This window comes from Desmodus rotundus, chromosome 11 (assembly GCF_022682495.2).
Source record: "Desmodus rotundus isolate HL8 chromosome 11, HLdesRot8A.1, whole genome shotgun sequence".
In the NCBI taxonomy this organism is placed as follows: domain Eukaryota; kingdom Metazoa; phylum Chordata; class Mammalia; order Chiroptera; family Phyllostomidae; genus Desmodus; species Desmodus rotundus.
In genome coordinates, this window is record NC_071397.1 from 12,908,770 (window position 1) to 12,931,903 (window position 23,134).

Sequence of the window (23,134 nt, forward strand, 5' to 3'; positions counted from 1 at the left end):
AGTGAAAATCATGCATCTAAAAAATGACATATCTCTTTCAAAGGCTAAAAGAAGAAATTGGAAAGAAACTAAAATCCAATTCAAATCTTTTACTGTGAATTTTTAAATTAAACAACATTTTTAATATATTAAGCAGGGAATGAGCTCTTTGGATACCTCTGGGTCCGAGGGAGATTTATCTCCACTTTTTTCTTAGGCTTAGGTCATATTTTAGGTCAGTGGCCCTGGCCATGCAGCTCAGCTGGTTAGAGAGTCATCTCGATAGGTTGCAGGTTCAATCCCTGGTCAGGGCGCGTACAAGAAGCAACCAATGAATGCATAAATAAGTGGAACAACAAATCATTCTCTCTATCTCCCCCCTCCTCCTCTCTCTTTCTAAAAATCAGTAAATTTTTAAAAAGCTATAATATAATTCTTTGGAATATACTATGGGTTTGTGGAGGTGAGGAACAATGCCCATTTTTACTTTGTTCTACCTGATGCATTATTAGGATTAATTTGACACTTTTCTAATCGACTATCATTTTTTTTAGATTTTTTATTATTATTCTATTACAGTTGTCCCAATTTTTCCACCTGTTCCCTCTTCTACCGGGTCCACCATCTACCTGCTACCACAGTAAATCCCCGCACTGTCACCCATGTCCTTGGGCCATTCATACATGTTCTTTGACTGGTCCCTTCCCCTTCTCTCCACCTTTATCCCCCCTCTCCTCCCCTCTGGCCACTGTCAGTCTGTTCCATGTTTCCATGCCTCTGGTTCTATTTTGCTCATTAGTTTATCTTGTTTATTAGATTTCTCTTACAAGTGAGATCATATGGTAATTGTCTTTCACTGACTGGCTGATTTCACTTAGCATAATATTCTCCAGTTCCATCTATGCTGTCACAAAAGGTAGGAAAGCCTTCTTTCTTTCTGCTGTGTAGTATTCCATTGTGTAAATGTACCATAGTTTTTTGATCCACTCATTTACTGATGGGTACTTAGCCTCAGAAATCTTGAGAAAGAAGAATAAAGTTGAAAGAATCACTACAAGGCCTCTGTACTGGTGCTAGCATTAGAACAGACACAGAGACCAATGGAACAGAATAGAGAGCCTAGAAATAAACCCAAGTCTCTATGGTCAATTAATATTTGATGAAAGGGGAAGGAGCATACGATAGAAGAAAATTAATCTCTTAAATAAATGGTGTTGAGAGAACTGGACTGATACATGCAAAAAAAAAAAAAAAAAGAAACTAGACCACCAACTTAGACCATACACCATAATAAACTCAGAATGGATAAAAGACTTAACCATAAGCTGTGACACCATGTAGGTCCTAGAGGAAAACATAGGGAGGAAAATTTTAGATATCCCACATAGCAATATTCTTACTGATATGTCTCCTAGGGCAAGGGAAATAAAGGAAAAGATAAACAAATGGACCATCACTTTTAAAGACTGCAAAACATCCCTCCAGGAAATATTTTGTGTTTAACCAGTCTCTTATCGAACCATCAGCATATGAGAATACTACTGATAATTTCTTTTCAAAATTAAACCTTACTTCCTTCTAATTTGTGTTCTGAAATCCTGTGAATTACAGCCACTTAAGCATTGTCTAAGAGACAATGTTTCCCTTCCCTTTGAAGGTGCTGGTCTGAGGTTGGTGACCAACACGTGGGACAGAACCTCTCCATTGGCCAGAGGTGCGACCATAAGGCCATCATTGAACATGAGATCCTTCACGCTTTGGGATTCTACCATGAGCAGTCCAGGTCTGACCGGGATGACTACGTGAAAATCTGGTGGGATGAAATTATTCCAGGTGCGTACGAACCCAGGGTGGATGATGGAATATACTGTTATCTTTGTCACTTGCTGAGGCCAAGCCTGGGATGACCAGGACAATGCTGGGTGTGGGTGCATGCTTCAGATTCTCCAGTGGGACCACAAAGTATGAAGAGAGCATGATTTATTGTCCTGTCCCGTGGACTGCGCTGATCCGATCATCTCTGATCCTAGGCAGGGGTCTCCGGGAATGGTGTGTGTTGGATAACTTTAAGTAGGCTTTATTGAAACCCAATCAGAAGCCTTTGCTTAGTTTCACTGTTTTCTTTGAAAATCTATCTAAAATGCTGTCTATTTGCCTGTCTTGCTGAGTAAAGTGAATCAGGTCTCTGAGGATGGTTGGGGCATTTTTCTGGATATGAAATTTCATATATTGTGGGAGCCTATAGGAGATTTAGTTGAATATGATGACCCTAAGACATACTCAAGAATTTTTTTTTAGTGCTTAACCAATCAATGATAGGTGTTTAAAAACAAAGCAAAACACCAGCAAAAGTAAACACTTTTTTCTGAAATTGCACCCCCAAACTTGTTAATTCTGGCAATCAGTCCGAGTTCAGGTTAATAAAATGTACCGGTTTTACCCTTCTCCTTTCCAAGGACCACTCTTCCTCTGACTTAGGCCACACTATACACAGGATAACGATGTTTTATTTCAATACTGCCATGCAGTTATTATTCTATCGGTTTCAGTATTCTTTAATTTTGTCAGACTTCTTTGGATGCTACCTTCCTCAATTGCTTGGGACAACTAAGTAGAGTGCTTTTAAGTAAACTGAAACATAATTTATTGAACACTTTCCCCATGTACTGGAAAAAAGAGTCAATGCTATGTTTCTGAAAATACAAGTTTTTAATTAGGAATTAGTTCAGGGAGCAGGAAATTATTATTTTTTGCAGCAATAGATTAATGAAACTTTAATGTATTAGAAGTATCTTAACTATACCACACATGGTTTTTATGAAGCTGATAATTGCCTCATAATTACTTATTTTTTAGATCCCAGTTTCATATATGAGTTCACACATTGAAGTGAATCTTTAATAATTTTACTTTAAGAGACTCGAAAGAACTGATCATACTTTAAAATTAAATATGAATTCCCCAAAACTTTGGCCAGAACTAGCTCATTTTGGTGCAAGGCAGACCAGTGGTTCTTCTATGAGGTCGGGAGAGGATGGCTAATGATATCAAAGTCACCTATGGGGTTTCTTACTCTGTGTGCCCCCCAGTGCCTCCTATCCTAATATTCTCATGCCTGTGGAGTGCGGCGGAAGGAGGCAAACAGGCATGGTTTGTAAACATCTAACACATTCTCAGAATTGGACTTCCTGCACTCTCACCCACCCTACCACCCAACCTTTGAGAAAGAGGCCAGGTGGTATTCTTCCTTGTCTGCCAGTCCAATCTAGAGAAGTATTAGAGAGTATTCACCCAGAAATGAAATAGCAGATACAATTTAATATGTTTGTCTCTCAGGGTGATTGCATTAAAACTGGTTCTGCGTGGAGGGGAAAGGACTGAGTCTCTGGGTGTGAGAGTCGGGCACTGTTAGACTTCATCTACGTTTGCCTGGAGGCCTCAATTTCTTCCCTTCCTGTACATATACTTTGACTCACTGAAAACTATGTGAGGAAGCAGAAAACAGTCCCATTTTTAAGTCTGGAGGAACACAGTGCTTTGCACTTTTAAGATGGCTTTGGGCCAAACGAGGTCCCGTTCATCAGAGGGAGCCGCCACGTTGGCCAGGTGACTCAGCACACGTGTGTTCATCGCCAGCTCTATTGCATGGGGTGCAATTCCGTCTTTGAAATTGCCTGCAATCACTGAAGAACTGTTCTCAAATGAGACATCAGATCCAACAGGATCGTAGGCAAGGGCAGTGTTATTGCTCGGGGTACTTGATGAGTTTTATTACATCTCATCTTCAGTAGATGACGCTTACCATCTAACCTAAGAACACACTGTACTGGTGATGGAGTTCTCACCCCCGATCCATCTCCGGTTCTTAAGTCAGAATCGTGTTTTCTGGATCCGTTTCCTTCCACTAAGGAAACAAACTTTTGAGGTCTACCAGGAATTTGCCAGCTACAGCCAGCGGGCCATACCCACTTCCCGTAAATGAAGTTTTACGGGAGTACACTCACATCCCCGTGTGTCGTCTGTGGCGGCTCGTGTGCTGCAGTGGCAGAGCCGTGACAGTGACCCTATGGCTTGCACAACCAAAAGCGTTTTCTACTGGCCCTTTACACAGAAGATTTGCCGACCGACCTCCGATCACTCCCTCTTCACAGCTGTCAGCTGCAACTTTGCTGAAGGCAGGACCACGCTTGTCCTCTTCACTGCCAGGGGCCACCACCTAGCACCGCTCCCGGGAGATAAGGGGCATGACAAGATGTGTTAAATTAAAATTTTAAATTACTCAAAACATTTATTTGGTAAAGCAGTCTAATAAGAATCCTTGCATAATAAAGAATAAAAAGATCTATTCTAACCTGAAGATTTTATTGAAAGTTAAGGAAAACATACGCAGTGTATCCAAAGTGTCACCAAGAATCACCAGGAGATCCCAGACCCAGTCCCCAGTCCTCACACCACCTGATGCTCTTTACAATTGCACCCCCTCAGCTGACATCTGGGCCCAGTGCTCTGGAAGGAGTTGCTTTCCCCCTTCCCTGTTTTGAGTCTTTTATTTCTTGTAGTCCTGTCTCCCCGTTAGAAATGTTTTGATCCTTCTCGAGGCCCCATAAAATCCCCATGAGTTAGGAGGATTAAACATCAGTATTCTCGTTTTATAGTTAAAAGGTCTTGGTCAAAGGGGTTCATGGGCTTTTCCAAGAACGTTTGGAGATCCCCTCCAGCACCTGCTGGACCACCCGCCAGGTGGTGCCACACTTCCTCAATCCCAAATGTACCTGTGTGGAGGTCTTCGAAAGACAGTTACATTTTCTTCTCTAATTGTTTAAAGCAACTGGATGGCAAGCGACAAAAGGAGAATGAAGATGGGAAGTTATGAGCATTTTCATTCCATTTTCCTATCACTCCCTAAGAAGGAAATTAAAAATCTGCAATTGAAACAATAAGTTTTTGATGGCTAGTGGGTTCAAAGGACATCTAACTGGTTTCTCATTTCAGCATCCACATTGCAGTACACATAATACTGCTTGGGCTAATCTCATAAGAAGGGTTTCCTTTCCTATTGTGAAAGAAATTCAATTTTCTTCTTCCTATTTTATGTTTCTTTCTGGAACAGAAGGATGTGAGCTTTGATGGAAAGGATGTCTCTTTCTTGACAGCTGCTTACCTTTCCCCCTGACCTTGGATTTCCTTTTCCCAGCCTATGGGAGAGCTGGCCAGGTACAGCTCTTCGGGTACTTAGCTGTTAGCAAGAGGTATCAATTCTGAATATTTTTCTGAATTCAGAAATTCTGCTTTTTGCCATTTGGAATACCTGTCTCCACTTTGATATTTTATCTTCTCTTTCTTAAACCCTTTTGCATATACATAGCCATCTATTTATTTATGAAAAGGATCTTTGATTTAAATATATACATGCATTTAAAAATTTGTAAGTGTATTTTAATTATAATACGTGTGTATTAATTATGCTTTAATATTCATCATTATAAAATTGCATACTATTAATATGGTTATCAATTAATACTAATTAATAACATTGTTAATTATATATTATGTATACATTTATAATATATAAAATATTTATATAATTTATATATTATATATTGATTATATATGTTTATATATATATATATAATTTCCCTTTTTCTCTTGGTCTCTGGTTGAGTGTCTAGTCAAGGAGGGTAGGACTGGAAAATAATAGGGCCAAACAGGACCTGTGGATTCTCTCACCGACAGGTTTCGAGCACAACTTTAACACCTATGATGACAACTTCATCACAGACCTCAACACACCCTATGATTATGAGTCTCTGATGCACTATGAGCCTTTCTCATTTAACAAGAATGCAAGTTTCCCAACCATCACGGCCAAGATCCCCGAGTTTAACTCCATCATTGGGCAGCGCATGGATTTCAGTGTCATCGATTTGGAGAGGCTGAACCGAATGTACAACTGCAGTGAGTACTTCTGGGGCTGAGACTAGGTCAACGAGCCCCAACAGAGATTCCTGGCCCTACAGGTTTCTTGTGCATTTTTCTTTACTCTTCTATTATGTTCTAGTTAAAGAAGATGGACAAACTACATAACTTTATTTCTCTATCTCTAGAGTGGAAAAAATTATAATACCTGTATCACAAGATGGTTTGGACAATCAGTTATGTGATTGTGTTTTATACAGTGAAAGTTTTGGAGCAATTTAAGGAGGTGTAGTTGTCCAACTTCTTAAGCTTCCTTTTGAAGGCTGCATCATTATCTAGAGCTCATCTCAGATAGTAGGCTTGAAAGTGTTTTGTATCCTGCAAAATTCTTTGCCCAGGGCAGTTGTTCTTAGAGTAATCTAAGACTCAGAGATGGGATCCTTTCTAAAATGACCCCACTAGTCCTCAGAGACACATTCTTTCATTCTCTTCCACATGTAGATAGAGAGGATCTACTAAATAGAAAGGCCAGTGTTGTAGGTACCTTGGTCTTGATCTCAAGGAGTTTGGGTTGGTGTTTATAGAAAAACACGATGAGGAGCCTTTTTATTATTTAACTCTGTGACTCTGTGGTGGGTAGGAGTGCATGGACGTTGGCATATTCTAAGATCTTATGGGCTACAGTAGAATTTGCATTCAAGAAAAAGTCAAGAAAATGAAAGGCTCGTGTTCTAGCTCATGAGGTCCTCATTGCCTAAGACATTAGGTGTTTGGAATGACATGCCTTTAATTTTTAACGAGGTGACAAAAATGTCATTTGCAGCCACAACTCACACCCTTTTGGATCACTGTGCTTTTGAAAAGGCAAACATCTGTGGGATGATTCAGGGTACCAGAGACGATGCTGACTGGGTTCATGAGGATGGTACTCAGCTTGGACAAGCGGACCACACCTTGGTGGGACAATGCACAGGTGAGTGCGGGCAGAGAACGAACACCTGAGGTGGTTCATCAGGTTCAGGTGGTACTGGCAACCTGCATGTTTTGCCTCAGTTGGAATGTTAGTTATCAAACCTAGAATTCTAAACATGGGTGAAGAACATTTATCTTTATCATGAACTCAATAAAAAGCACTGAGGTTTTGGACATGCAAAAGAGAAATGCATTTATGTGATAACAAAACTGATAATGGTCGATAAAACATGACCTTGTAAATAAGGCTAATGTCTCGATAAGCGGTGTCTTCCAGTAGAACTGTAATGTAAGCTACGTATATAATGTAAAATTTTCTAATAGTCACATAAAAAAGAAACAAGAGGAAGTGTCTTTAATAATATATTTTATTTAATCCAATATATCTAAGATATTAAGATTTCAATGTGCAATCAATGTAAAAATTATTGCTGACTGACTTCACAGTTTTTCATATGAGATATTTAAAATCTACTGTGTAATTTAGCCTTACAGTGTATCTCGGTTTGGACTGGCCTCAGTTCAAGTGCTACATAGATACATATATTTGTAGCCACCATACCGGACAGCATAACTTCAGATAGTTCCATGTATGGTTTGGGTGCGAAAACGCCATAAAGTCAGACAGACCTGGGTGTGAAATCTGGCTCTACCACTTGTTCACTGTGCCCACAAGAAGTCGTTTTTGTTTTTTTAAGTCTTTGTTTTTTAAGTCTTTCTTTCGGCCCATCAACATGTTGGTACTTCACAGTGTGGATGGAAGAAGATAATGCGGAATCTCCAGCGGCAGCCAGCAGCTTCACTCCCTATTTTCCCCCTGATCCTTTCCTCCCCAGGGGATGGACCTATCTATCTATCTCCTATTCTAGCATCCTTTTATTAAACGCTGGCCATTGAAATCATCGCAACCTTATTTGGAAGCAGGTGGAATTATAGACCGTAATCACTTTATAAAGACTGGAGTATATTATAAAGTCCCTTAGTGTACGCCTGTGTGAGAGTTGGTTAGATTTCCTTCAGAAAAGGGACCCAGCTTGTCACCCAGATTTCAGGCCACCGGGGAGAATGTCAGAGGTTGTAAGTCAGGACCACTCTTCCTCTGGCCTTGGCAAAGGGTGAAAGTCTGTCGCGCATCAGATTATCACACACATGATATCAGGTACCCAAAGGGTTATCTAAGCCTAAAATTCTCATTAAATTTTCATCCTGGACTCTAATCCAATCTCTCCTCTGGGCTAGCTGCTACACTAATATACAATTTCCAGATAAATGAAAAGGTGATCTTCATGTGAGAGGAACCTGCTAGAATGTTCTAACACCTGAATAGGAAAGGAAAGGATCAGAACCCAGACTTTTCCTGGTGTAATTCTAAAGTCATTACAACATTTTAAAGCTATGTGGAAAGCTTATTTAGGCATCAGTGCTCACCGCCAGTCTGAAAGGCACACACCCCACGGGGGAGGCAGGATGAAGCAGGAGCCCCATTGCCCCAGTAACTGGAACTGTTCTACATGCTCCCTTCATTTTCACTTTGTGGGATGCTTTGAGTGGAACATTTGGTAAGAGGCTGAATTCTGGAGCACAGTGGAAATGGCTTCTTAATATACAAGAATTGCTCATTGTGCTTGACTTTGAAAAGTATGTTGGTTTTTAAGTGACATATTCATTTAGCAGCCTGCTTATTTGGGGGGAGAAAGTTTTGAGATATCTAACTTGGGCAAACCCCAGTTCTGGCACAAATGTAGACACTTCCCCTGCCCTCTTTTTCAGTGCTCTTTCAAAGCCTTTTTTTTAAAATCCTTACTGGAGGGCATTTTTTCTTTGCTTTTAAGGAGAAAGGAAGTTTGGGGGAGAGAGAGAGAAACATCGATGTGAAAGAGAGAGAGACATCAATTGGTTGTCTCCCTTAAGCTCCCACTGGGGATCTCAACCCACAACCTAGGTATGTGCCCTGACCGGGAATCAAACATGCAAACTTTTGGTGCATAGGATGATGTTCTAACTAACAGAGCCACCGGGCCAGGGTTCGAAGATTTCTTTACATACAGGAGAAATCCTCAATTAGTTCCTAATATGCTTTGAATGCCCCATCTTAAGATTCTTTACCACTGCTAACATACCCAGTTATTAGTCTACACACAGGTGAAATTGAATGCTTAATACAGTGAATATAGAAAACTCTAAACCTTTGAATCCCACAGTTTCTTATACAACTAGAGACCAGCTCTTGTCTTTGGAATGAATCTCTAATTTAAACAGTGAAAGTCAATGAGGAAAATAGAATCCCTCTCATAGGCACTAAATTCCATCTAACTTTGCTTAAAGCCCCTCTTTCCTTAAGTCAGATCTACCTTTCACCACCTTGGGGTCGAAGTCAATCAGAAGAAGCAATGGAGAGCTGCGGCTCCAGCCAGTGAGTCTGTTCATGGAGACAGATGGAATATATTCTGACATACAACCTCCTTTTGGTTTTTCCCTAGAAGAGTTCTAGCTTGTGTTGCCTGGATAGTGGCTATCCTTCACTATTTCCCTTGGCAAAGGTAGAGGGCGCCCTGCGGTGTGGGCAGCCAGAGATGGGACATCCCATGCTCTCTCCATAGGTGCGGGCTACTTCATGGCCTTCGACACCAGCTCGGGGCTGGCAGAAGAGGCAGCCTTGCTGGAGTCTCGGATTCTTTACCCAAAGAGGAAGCAGCAGTGTCTGCAGTTTTTCTATAAGATGACAGGAAGCCCTTCAGACAGACTTGTCGTCTGGGTCAGGAGAGATGACAGCACGGGCAACGTTCGCAAGCTGGTCAAGGTGGAGACCTTCCAAGGTACCTGGAGGCATTCACGCAAGGACTGATTTGGCTTAAAATCTGGGATCCTGAATCTTTTTTTCTTTGCCCTTCCCTCCCCCTTCCCTCTTCACCCTTCCTCCCTTCTCTATACTTCTTTTCCTCCTTCTCTTTCTTTTCTTCCCTTTTCCTCCACATCCCTCTTTCTAAATGTCTAGCACAGTGTCTAGCATGTTTGAACCATACAATGAATGTTTTAACCACTCACAGATTAGAAGCAGCAACGAGGGGTTAGGTGAGGCTGAAATGCACTTTTGTAAGAGGCCAATTAAAATATCTAAGTCCAATTTTCACTAGAACTTTGGAGAAAGCCAGCGCAGAGGACATTGGTGATTCAGTGGTAGAGATCGGAAGGTGAAAGGGAAGTGGAAATGAGGCTGCTGGAGCGAGTGGTTAAATAGTTGACCATATGTGTTTTTGCATCTGTTTCAGAAAACTGAATGACACCATTGTTTAATATGCTGAAGTAACTTGAGCCTACTTGTGAAGTTGATGAGAAACAAGCCATTTGTGTATATTAACTTCATTATAACATTTACATATTACTAAGTGATACTCTATGTATCTTATAAGAGGGTCAGCATGAAAACCTTAAAATGCCAAAGGTTTCACATTTGCAAAGGAGGTCAGTTGGATGTGAGGGTAGTCTGGCTAGAAAGCCAATACCCAGGGTTATAAAGCAAAGTATTGACATCATTCTATTGTATTGGTCATTCACTCATAACTAGGGAAAGAAAGACACACTTTCCTAGTTTTTCATTCAATAAAGAATTTCTCAGAGTGAGTCCAAATAAAGGAAGAATTCTTTGTGTATTTCTAGAAAAAGCTGCTGCTTTTGAAGGGTGGGAGTTTCCTTGGGGCCACTCATAAGAACAGGTGTCCAAACCACCTCTACTCAGGCCACTCTGGGCTACCTTGGAATTCTACGATAATGGTTTTGAGGATTTCACTTTTCTGGCTGAAATTTATAGAGCATCTTCATCAAATGGAGGGGTAACAGCTAGGTGCCCTTTAAGGGTTGAGAATTTGCTGGTACCAAGGATTGTAAATATTCAATGAGAAAATAAATTACAGTCATACTAACATTGGTGGGATCTAGTATCCCTCACTTCTGTATGAAGCTAAAAGTATTATCCTCATAAGCATGAAATCAACCAGCCTTTTCATGCCTAATTTAGTTTCTTACCCTGCTGTGCATTGAACTCTACTGAATTCAGAGTGTGTCTGTATCAATTCCCTGAATGTGTCATCCGAATAGATTTTTAAAGTAGTCCACCTGATACTGATTTGTCAATGAAACTTTTCAGAAAGGTTAATTGAATATCATTTAGTGCTTATATGGTAAGCAACTTAAGATAGTTACAACCATTTTGAATAGCTTGAATTTGTGCAAAATGTGCTTTTTAACCAAAACACTTACCTACAAAATATATCTCTGTGTCTGTTTCTGTCTCTGTGTTTCTTTGGTTCTCTCTCTATGTATATATGTAATGTTTTTATGCAAACGTACATGCAAAATACTTAGCGTTGCTACGAAGGCTGGGGTCCCCTGATAGAGGACAGCTCTAAGTGAGAGCTGCCTGTCTCAGTCGTAGCGCTGTCTATTGCTGGCAGCTCGATGGAAGCATCCCAACAAAATGTTCTTAAAGAGTTCACAGGTGAGCCGCTGCCCATCTGCTGACGGCCCCTCGGGTCTTCCTTCTGGAATGTGGCACCATGTCCCACATTTCGATCTTACGATAACAACCCATATGAAAAAGTAAAAAGACAGTCATTAACAAGAAAGGGATTCTTATTCTTTTTTTTTTTTCCCTCAGAATTCCCATGATCCAACTTTCCTGGAAAAATGGTTCAAATATTGTATCTCTGTCCCTATTCCAGACTTCCTGGGCCTATTACATTTCACAGCCACGTGTCCTCCCCTTGACCTTCCCAGGAGATGTCAGTTACATTATTTGTTCATTTGTTACAGATGTGATTTATGTGCCCTTCCCCCCTCTCTCCTATGTATACATAAACCCTAACCACACAGGTTATATAACCAGTCCAGAAAACAGCATTGTTAGGCCTGTCCCTTGAAACTGTGCCTAGCAAGAATGAATGAGAACAAAGGTAGATATAAGGGCTCTTAGTCTGGGGGAAGTAGAGCTCTATAAGATCTCTGGTTTCAACACACAGCAAAAGAGACACTTTCGAAGCCCTCTGGCCAATTGTACTTTCGGTTAAACTTCTGTAACACTCACCTGTACAAATTCATTTTAGCCAACATGATTCGCACCCGTGATGTAGCATCTTCTCCCTTCTAAGCCCAATGCTACAGTGCAGCCTGGGCAGAGGACCAAAGCAGGGGTGGGGCTTTGGAGAATTCTGGATTGCTCTATCCTGACGGTTTCCTCTGCTTGACTCTCAAACTCTGCTCTGGCTCCTTATGCTGCCCAGCTCAGGACCCATGTTCTAGAACAGCCTCTCACATCTTATCTCAGCTCTTTTTTCAAAATTCCCATTTCCAGTTCAAGCTCAGTAAAAAGAGGTAGATCAAAATTTACTGGAAGTGGATATCTGGATAGTGGTAACTCTTTTCAGATTATTTGTTTTTTAAAAGAGGATAGACTCCTTACTTGGTAGAATTTCAGATATTATGAGGAAGAGGGGAAAATAAGGATGTTAGGGAATGAGTCAACTTTGCACAGAGGGAGGTGCAGCTTGTCCTGCAAACAATCATCTATTCTAGAGTCTTCCATACGCCCCTGCTCTGGCATCAAGTCAGGGGTTGGACCCTATGAGATTGCCATTGTGGGAATTCTGGATTAAAAAATGACTCTTATAGGGTTCGGCCTAATACTTTGGTATTCAGTGCTAAAATGAAGAGTTGAGGGTATATTTATACCATCAAACCCAGGGGGAATCCAGGACCTGTGAAATTGAATGATAATGAATTTTATGGGAAAGAATTTTATGATTACGACTTGTATGAGTGTTAGTGTGTCTTTTTACAGCTACTTTCCGTTACTAGACACGTGCCTTCCTTAACCAGTTCATAACGGTCCTTATCTCGTAGGGTTGTTGTGAAGCTTCCATTAGATAATTCATGTAAAGTAACTGGCACAGTCCCAGGGTCATAGTCGGTGCTCAATAAATGTTGGCCACTGTTGTCACCAACCTCACTCTCTGTCCTCAGGAGATATTAACCAAGATTGGAAAATTGCGCATGTTACACTCAGAGAGGAGAAGAAGTTTCGCTACCTTTTCCAGGGCACAAAAGGTGACCCCCAGAACTCAAATGGGGGGATCTACCTGGATGACATCACCCTGACAGAAATGCCATGCCCCACAGGGGTTTGGACGGTGCAGAACTTCTCCCAGGTCCTTCAGAACACAGTTAACGGGGACAAGCTCCAGAGCCCTCGATTCTACAACTCAGAAGGATATGGTTTTGGGTTGACCCTATACCCTCATGGTAGAATAAACTCCAACAGCGTTGACTACTTAGGACTCGCTTTTCACCTGTGCAGTGGGGAGAATGATGCCATCCTGGAGTGGCCAGTGGAAAACAGACAGGTGATAATGACAATACTCGACCAGCAACCTGATGTCAGGAACAGAATGTCCCCGAGCATGGTGTTCACTACCTCTAGGTCCCAGACATCTTCAGGTAAGCAGCTCTAGGAACTCCCCTCAACCTGGAAGGGCTAACATGTGATTCTCATCTGTGTGGGATTAACACTCCTCTCACATTTCCTCCCTGGGCATATTGATAACATAGTGATATTGAACTATGCAGTTAACATTTTTCATGTCATCTTACCCTCCTTCTCTTTCCTGAATTCCCTCATCAAGTGGCTATGAAGGGCTTGCGATGCACCCAACTCTGCCAGGTCCTTAGGACACAAGCAAATCAGGCAGTTCCTGCTTCGTGGAGCTCCTTTACCAGATGCTCAGAATTTGTTAGGCTCTGTGCAGAACTAATGCACTGCCTCCTAAAAGATTTCTGATCATCAGTATATTCGTGAAACAAACTTGCATCAATACATAAATGGGCAAACTATCTTTTTAAACCAAGAGCCTTAAGCCTTAAAAGAAGAAGGTATATCTGCTCCTCCATCTTCATTGAGGAATTCACTCAATAGTGGAAAATTGACCATTCAGAGCTGTCGCTCTCTGCCCTTCCCCCCTTCCAATTCTGAGTTTTAATTCTCCTGGGAAGAGTATATAACCTGAACTTTTCAACCTTTTAATTTTCTGATCAACAAAGCTCTGTATACCCATTCAAGACAAACTGGAAAGTGAAGTGTAAGGGGGTAATGTGATTGTGTGTTACCTATGACCTTGCAGCAGTGAATGGCTCCGTCATCTGGGACAGGCCATCCGTCGTGGGGTCTTATGACCAGGACTGTGAATGTTACAGAAGCACTGACTGGGGCTGGGGTGCTGTCATCTCCCACCAAATGCTGAGAAGGAGGAGTTTCCTTAAGAATGATGACCTTATCATTTTTGTGGACTTTGAAGGTACTTTTACTGAGCTTCCTGAATAAATAATCCTATCCTCTGGGTGTTCTACTGGTTACATACTGATTGTTAAGCATCTCATGGAGGGTGGGGATTTTTTTTTTTTTTTTTGAGAACTAGGCTGGAAAAAAAAAGATGTGTTCTGAAAGAACCACATTTTACTATTGCAAAAGTACTCCCACCTTCAGTTTAACTGTCTTTGGGAAAAACTAAGATTTCAGTGTCATCTTTTTTGGTAACATCAAATAGGACAGTTCACTGACTTCAGTTTAGTTTCAACCAGTCTATCTGTGCTAACTTTATATTCTTTTTTCAAGTTAAATAAAAATGTGATTGGACTACTTTGAAATAAAAATGACTAACATTATGACAGTCATCCGGGTTCAAAGCCATTTTCATGTCACTAAAGATGATGTCCATGAGGGACAGAGGCCACCCAGGGGACTTTCTCCAGGAGTGGAAGTCAACCGCAGGCAGATATTAATCATAGATCTTCCTCCTTAGATATCACCTACCTTAACCAGACTGAAGTCCCCACTAAAGACACAAGGCTGTCCCCGCAAGGCCTCGTTCTCCAAGACCAGGAGCAGCAGGCTTCAGAAGAAGGTTCTGCACAGGCCTTGTTAGAGAAAGCCTTCCCCGGCAGCCAGGGTCAAGGTCAGCCCAGCCGACAGAAGCGGTCAGCAGAGGGCACAGGCCCCATGGAAGACCACAACTGGCCACCATACTTCAGAGACCCATGTGACCCGAATCCTTGTCAAAATGAAGGCATCTGTGTGAATGTGAAGGGGATGGCGAGCTGCAGGTAGGCTTTGTGGCTGGGGAGGCAGGTGGAGGGTCAGCAGAGGTGAGCCGAGTGCTTACCCTGGTAAAAGACACTGTTCTCAGGTTAAGGCCACAGCTCCATGGTCCACTGGACGTGGCTGTCCTTGACTTCACAAAGCTATGCCCTGAATCGGTGGGTTTATGCTGCCAGAGCAGAGGACTCCCAAACCTCCCATCACTCGACTTTTTTCACTTTTCCGCCTCTGGGGCATTGTCAACAACATGAATGCTGATTGGATTTGGAAACTGCACCACAGTCTCACAAACAACTGCGAGCTTAGCCCAGGGGCTTTCTGCCCCGTGACCTGCCACATGGGACTCAAGACCAAGCCCCATCTTCCCTGCTGCCACTGTTCTTAGTTATGACATATTATTCCGGTTGTCTATTAGTTCTGTTGTCCTATTATTACAGTTATGTTTTCTAGTAATAGCAGTAAGAGAACTTGATATTTTGGACTGCTTGCTCTGTGACACGTGCTGCCCCGAGCCCTGTGCACGCATCACCTAAAGTGTTCCTCACAGTCACCCTGTGACAGGCTGGCCCTTGTTATCTCCACTTAGTGCATAAGGAAGTTGACAGTGGACAGGGTAAGGAATCTGTTTAAAATTACCCAGATGGTAAACACTGGAGCTGGGACTTTGTCCAGGTCTGTCTGTTGGCATGGTCTGCTATATTTAAAAGTTCTGTTTCTAATGCTTTTTATTTGCATTAAAATATTTCATAAAAGGATTTATGTGATGACAGAAGTGTCAGTTTTATTTGACTGGATAGTAGCAGATGTAGGAACCATTCTGCTTGGCTCAAGATATCTACAATTCTCCTGAGTCCTCTTCGATTTCCAATTGTTTCTTCTATTTTTCACTTATTTTGAAATTATTTTAGACCTACATATACATTGCAAAAATACTACATAGTTCCCCATACCCTAATGTTAATATCTTATCTTACTTAACCAGAAAACAATTAGCAAAGCCAAGAATTAATTAAATGAATATTAATGAAAGTACAATAAATACTATTAGCAATAGTATTAACTCAACTCTAGGTCTTATTCAGATTTTTCAGTTTTTCCACCAATGTCCTTTCTCTTTTCCAGGATCCAATTTAGGATCCCACATTACATTTAGTTTTTATGTCTCCTTAGTCTCCTTTAATCTGGGGCAACACATCTGTCTTTGTCACTCACGACCTTGATACTTTTGGGGAGTACTGGTCAGTTATTTTGTGAATTGTTCCTCAGTCTGGGTTTATCCGCTGCTTTCTCACGATGACATTGAGGTCGTACATTCTGGACAAGAAGAGTGGAGACGACAGGAGCCCTTCTCAGCGTGCTGTGTGAGGGGAACCTGATGTGAATTCGTGTCACTGCCGCTGATGCTAACCTTGACCCCCAGCTGAGCGGGTGTCCACCAGGCTTCTCTGCTGAAAACTTAACCATTCCTCACCCTGTAATTTCAATGTGTATCTCGGGAGAGACACCCTGAGACCCCGCGGACCTCCTGCTTTTCCTCAAATGCTCACCCACCAATTTCAGCATCCGCTGGTGGATCATGCCAGAATAATCACCACTCTTATATGTTAATGGTGATTTTTCTATTTTTTCCACTCTCTCATTTATCTATACAATTATTCATTACAATCCTTGAGGATTCATAAATACTTATTGTATTCTCTGGGCTATGTTTCAATATGCCAGTGTTTATTTTGTTGCTCATATTGTTCCAGCTTTGGCTTTTGCGAGCTCTTCCAGACTGGCTCCTGTGCCCTTTCAACACAGACTCATTCTTTCGTGAAAACGATATTACTTTCTGACATCACAGGATGTTCCAGGCTCATCTTTTATATGCGCTGCCCCAGCTCTGGAATCGATCACTTTCCGAAGAGCTTTTTTCCCCAAAATCCCTGTTATTGTAGAGTGCCCTCCTTGTGTCTTGAGGGCTCTGCAGCCCTGGGCCTACACCTCTTTGTGGGTAGGTCCTGGTACCAGATTTCAATATGTGCATGACGGGCTTCATCCGTCTCAGCGTAAAGAAGGTCAAGGGTTTCCACTTGTGTGTCAGCCTCTCATCAACCAAATTATTCCTCCCACAAGCCTGCAGCTTGGAGTTTTTGTAAATAAGCTCCTCTAAGGTAATACTAGGGAATACAAGGTCTGTCCAGGAAGATGTCCAATCATTGTTAATATAATAAGAACAGTTTGTACAACATTGATGTAACCTGGCAGCCAAAGACAGTGGACTGGAATGCACATACATGAACAACGATGATTTCACGGTACTAGTCAGTAGGTGTGGTAGATGCCATTGAGTGAGCATGTGTACTGTGTGGCTATAGCATTCAAATGACTAAGTAGAGTGACTAATCTGCATCAAATTTTGTATTAAGTTGAACATTCCTCCTTGAAAACTATTCAGATGATTCAGAAGGCTACAGGTATGGGCAACTGGTGATTGGCAGCTTCATCTTGACAATACGCCCACTCATGCATCATGTCTTGTGCAGAGTTTTTTGGTGAAACATCAAATCACTCCTACAGCCCAGATTTGGTGCCCTACAGCCCAGATTTGGTGCCCTGTGACTTCTGGCTTTTCCCAAAACTAAAATCACCTTTGAAAGGGAAGAGATTTCAGACTGTCATTGAGATTCAGGAAAATACGATGGAGCAGCTCATGGTGATCAGGAGAACTGTGTGAGGTCCCAGAGTGCCTACTTTGAAGGGGACTGAGGTGTCATTGTCCTATGTACAATATTGCTTGTATCTTGTATCTTCTTCAATGAATGTCTCTATTTTTCATAGTACATGGCTGGATACCTTCTGGACAGACCTCATATAATTGAACTGTATTTGAAGGGGACTGGGCCAAAGAAAAATTGTACAAACTTGCTATTATTCACTGATTTTTAAGAAGCCAATTCCTAGGCTAAAGATGAGACCTTTAAAGGCGAAAGAGTTCCAGGAGTAACAAAGGTCTTCACTTGTGATCATTTCATCCTACTCTGGGGTTGGACTTTGTGATAGGAATGTTGTTTGACACAGACTACAATTGTTTGAATGGAAGAGATGAAACCCCACCCTTAACACTTTAGTTCTAAGATTTGTTGATTTTTATAGCAACATTTTTTTTAAAAAAGAGCCAAGGAAAGCGTAGCCATTGTATGTCCACTGTGTGCCAAACACCTCACCTTACAGTAATGCTTCTATTGATATTGTTTAGGAGTTTTCAAGGTCCAACAAATGCTCTGAGATTCTATCTGGAGAATTTCCCCTGTCGCTCATAGTCTGAGCCAGTGCCAGGCAAGATGTTCTTTAACTACCCCAAATCTTCCTCCTGAGCTGTGTGTGTGGGGCCAAGGGTACTGGGTCTGGAGACAGACCTCTAGGATTAGGCTCCATGTGTAAAACACTGACCTTGTGACCTTGAGCAAGTTATTTTAACCTCTCTGCAAAGTGGGGCTGGTAAGAACGGCCTGGTAATGACTGCCACCTGGAAGGGTTGTTACAGGCTTCGATGCACTGACTCATATAAAGCACTTCGAATGGGGCCAGGCACTGGGAACCACTCTATAAGCGTTCACTGCCATTGCTGACATGTTGGTGCCTGTGGCTGGGAAGTGCTGGAGGCTCCGGTGGCTCCCACATGAACCCATGTGTCCTCTTCCCCAGGTGTGTCTCCGATCACGCCTTCTTCTACACGGGAGAGCGCTGTCAGGCCATGCAGGTGCACAGCAGCATCCTGGGCCTGATCATCGGAGGCACAGCTGGTGTGATCTTCTTGACCTTCACCATCATCTCCAACCTTTCCAAAAAGCTGAGGCAGTGACCCGCCTGCTGACATCAGCCAGACCAAAGAGACTCCTCCTCTACTCACACCTGTTCCTGTGCTGGGCACAGCTTGGGGTTTTGAATAGGACTCCGAGGACCGAGGCCTCCAGCCTCCCGTGTGACCCATGGCTTTGTTACCCTGTGTGCTCTGAGTGAATCTAGTGTGTCCTGTGACAGCACGCACTCCACTTCCTTGTAAATCACTTGTGTAATCGACTCTCTTTCCCCTGGACTGTGGGCTCCACACGGGCAGACCTGCATTTATCACACCAGCTCCAATGCCTGGAAGCAGGTCGGGCTGGCCCACTGTGGGCTTTCAATGAAAGTGAATGAATGAACCAATAATTGAATAAATAACTAAGACATAAACTCTCTCATTTCTTCTGTAGATGAGACATATACAATAAAACTCTTATGTCGTTTGTATTAGAATCAAATACTCACAAGAGTGTTAATACTCTTTTAAGGTCTCCTGTGTTAAAGAACTTCAAATAAAGATTCCTTCTGGAAGCAGGCTTCTCAGAATCTGCTTTCCTCCTCTAATTCTAAAGAAAGGTTTTAACAAATTCAATAAATATTTAGTCACTATCTTTTATGTGTTCAGCATTGTATGTCTGGAGGAGGGGTAGGGAGAGTTGACCAAAGCTCTTTCCCAGCTCCTTTTAAATTTTAAAGTATATTTTATATGATATTCATGTATAAAATTGTTACATTAATAAACTGAAAGTATCAGGTAAAGAAAGTATTAAAGAACTATTTTCAGATACACTTCTTTTCCGCAGTTAGTGAGGAGCGAAAAGCCTAGCAAGGGCAAGAATGTTCCAAGGTTATTCCAGTCGAAGGAGGCTGTGGCTCCCATCCCCACTCGGCCCAAAGGAGCTGGTTCTGGAAGTTTAGGAAAGAAAATGTTTTAAGGAGCCTGAGCAGTCCAGGCATTAGGGTACCAGGTTTCCGAAGTGTATATTTTATGGGCATTCTGGAAACAAACAGGAGGGGTTGAGAAGAGTCCCTTTAATGCAAAGGTGTGGGAAGACTTCGTAGCAGGTGCGAACAGCTCCCATCAGGCACTGACTCCCCAGCCTGGATGAATCCGAGTCCTGTGGAAGCCTGGTGAGAACACTCATAGAGGGGCCCGCCCCCTGGGTTTCTGACTCAGTGGGTCTGGGGTGGGGCCCACGAATTTGTGCTGCTAACAAGTTCCCAGGTGATGCTGATGCTGCTGGTCTGGGGGCCACACTCAGAACCGCTGCTTCGGTGGATGGAAAGTGGGTGGAAGTCAGGCACCCCGGCTGCAGGCTGGGATTGACCAGCTAATAGCTGTGCTGTTTGAGTGAAATCACTTAAGCTCCTGGCCTCAGTTTACTAATCTGTCAAGTGGAGTAGTTGAATACTCTCTCCCATCCCACCTTAACACCTACAGGATTTCAGAATGATGAAATGGGACAATAGGTAAGAACATATTTTAGAGTTACAAATGTATGTGAATAGGGCAGGTAAGTTTTCACACTAGATGAGAAGCTGTCCAGCCACTGCCCAGTCTTCTGTCTCCAAAGACTGAATCAGAAAACACTCCGGCTACGCTTCTCCATGTACTTCACAGCCTGCAGAACCACAGCCGATGTCAGCGGGGCCTGGAGAGGGCTGTTCCCTCCACACTCTGTCCACGTCCTCCCCCAAAGGGGCTCCAGACATTGTTGGCATTGCTGCTACTTTCCTTTTACTTTATTAGAAGGACACGTGCTCTGGACCACACTTGGTCTGGACCTGCCTGGTCTGGTTCAGAGGGAGAGGCCCCATCCCAAACAAGGACAATGTTTCTTTATACATGAGTTCTGTCTGGAAGAAGCAGAAGCTTGGATTTCAAGGACAACCTAGTATTTTGATCTAGAACTATAAATTAAAACTGCTAAGTCAAAATAATGCTGAGGAGATACCAGACCAGGGGTCAAACACTTTGATATTTCTCTGCAGGCCCTCAGCTCCAGCACTACAATCTAGTCCCTCGGTGTCTCTCTGAGATGAAGGTGGTCATCTCTGCGGATGAATTAAGAATCTGGCTCATTGCCCTGGCCAGTGTGGCTCAGCTGGCTGGAATGTCGTTCCCTAAACCAAAAGGTCATGGGTTTGATTCAAGGTCAGGGCACATGCCTAGGCTGTGGGTATAGTCCGCAGTCAGGGCACGTGTGGGAGGCAACTGACCTATGTTTATTTCGCATCGATGTTTCTCTCTCTCTCTCTCTCTCTCTCACCTCCCCACCCCCTTCCTCTCTCTCTAGAATCAATGAGTGTCGGGGGAGGGGGGGGGGCCTCTGCCCTCAGAGCCCTCCGTCCACCACGAATGAAAATAAATCTACCAAGACAGGATCTGCTTGGGGAGGAAAGGTGGAAGATCTCTCAAAGGAGAAGGGCCAAGAGCCTTTTCCTCAATGGGCTTTTATTGGGTTCAATTTGCACAGTAATACAGGTAAAGCTCATCAATCATTGTCAGGCAGTAAGGATCAAATAATAGATAATGAACAAAGAACTCTGAGGGCTTATTCTGAGTCAGGGTCAGTTAGCTAAAGGGCTATAAGCTTTGGGAAACAAACTCATTTCAGGCTTGGACCCTTATCAGAAAACTGAGGGCATTCTTAGCAAAGCAGGTTTCACAGGATTTTATGTATTCTTTCTTAGGCCTAATCACCCCAGGGAATCTGCCCTTTCCAGCACAGGACTGCAACGCCCTCTGTCATTGTTTCAGGCTTAAGTCAGGCACGGGAAGTACGGCAGCCAAGAGATTAGGAGACTTCATGCAGACAGAATGAGGACTCACGCTACGTCAAAGCCGAGGGGCGAGGGTCCATCACCCCCTTTTTCTATAGCCCCCTGAATCCTTCCCTGAGGGCCTCTTCAGGACCATGCCTGTCTTAGATGGCCCCTCCCTTGAGGAATCTTACCCGTCATTGGCTAACTGGTCAGGCTCAGGGCCAAGCAGGGTGAAGTAAAGTGGGCAGGGGCAGCGCCCCTGCCAGGGAGATAACCTTTGTCTCCTTAGTGGCTTATGGTCCCAAGGTCTCTGACTTGGCCTTAACCATGGGGGGGTTTACAGCTTCTGAAACCAGGCAGGGCGGTTCCCAACAAATAAATATGTTCTCAGGGGAGGATTTTTAAAAATTTTAAGAAAAGAATCTGGCTCACCAAAAATTAGATATTGTATTAAGCTTTTCTTTGATCCTGAAGCCCTGGATCATTCCAGGAGGCTTAGCAGATATTTTATTTTATTTTATTTTATTTTATTTTATTTTATTTTATTTTATTTTATTTTATTTTATTTTGTTTTGTTTTATTTTTTGAGGGGGTGGTGCTAGAGGAGTGGGCGTGCATGATGAGGAGGGATTAAAAGAAAGAGGCGTTTCATTGTCTCTAAGTAGTGTGTGATTTGGGATTTAGAGGCGTGAAGTGAAAAAGTGGAAAATTCTCTCTGCATCTGGTGCTTGGTCTCCTTGGTCTTACACAGACAGAAGAAGTCAGAATAGTTTGAAAGTCAGCAAATGCCTTAGGCCTCCTCTGCCCTATTTCTTGTCTTTTCTCCTCTGGTCCATTTCCTTCCGAGAACTGACCTAAGCCAGCCTGGCCATTCACAAATGTCAGGTGCTTTAAGTCATATCTGGAGCCTCTGATTAGAAGTGGGTGGGAACTACAACCCCTCACCCACAATGTTAAAATAAATCAAGATTCCAAATCCTGCCTCACACTCACATATTTATCAGCTCTCCAGCCCCCCAAGTCATTCAACCTGTTTTACAAATGCACTAAGCCTCTGTTCTGTGATATTAGGCTCCCCAGCAAGTCTTAGGTTAAAGGCTCCTTCTAGGAGTGCACAACCAAATAATCCGAAGGCCTGGATCAGCCAAGTGTCTACCCCAGGGTCTGTCAGCCTTGCCGCTGGATATTTTGACCCCGATACTCTTTGCCGTAGGGGCTGTTCTGTGCACGGTAGAAGGTCAGCAGCACTATGACCTCAGCTCACGAGACGCCAGTGGCACCACCTCCCCAGCTGTGACAACCGAAAACATCTCTGGATATTGCCAACGTCCCTGGGGGGCAAAGTCATCCCTGCTTGAGAACCACTGGTCCAATGAAATAGCCAATGGAATAATCCATTAAGTGAGGGAGGTCAGGACCAACTCGAATTCTAGTTGAAGATTCTACTCCTAAACTTAGCCCACTGGGCCTGCCCCAGCTTTGTAACTGCAGCTGTTTGAGCATTCCATTTTCCTAATGCAAAGAGGATTT

General features: G+C 42.8%; 1 protein-coding gene across 1 annotated transcript in view; it reads left to right on the forward strand.

The window, feature by feature from the left end:
* Nucleotides 1-19,484, forward strand: part of MEP1A (meprin A subunit alpha) — a 32,408-nt gene extending 12,924 nt beyond the window's left edge. The window contains exons 7-14 of the mRNA XM_045192979.3: nt 1,637-1,812; nt 5,713-5,934; nt 6,719-6,868; nt 9,468-9,683; nt 12,883-13,356; nt 14,037-14,210; nt 14,715-15,015; nt 18,701-19,484. Coding sequence (XP_045048914.2) covers nt 1,637-1,812; nt 5,713-5,934; nt 6,719-6,868; nt 9,468-9,683; nt 12,883-13,356; nt 14,037-14,210; nt 14,715-15,015; nt 18,701-18,857 — 1,870 coding nt within the window. The 3' untranslated portion in view covers nt 18,858-19,484. The remainder of the gene's footprint in view (nt 1-1,636; nt 1,813-5,712; nt 5,935-6,718; nt 6,869-9,467; nt 9,684-12,882; nt 13,357-14,036; nt 14,211-14,714; nt 15,016-18,700) is intronic.
* The last annotated feature ends 3,650 nt before the right edge of the window (nt 19,485-23,134 follow it).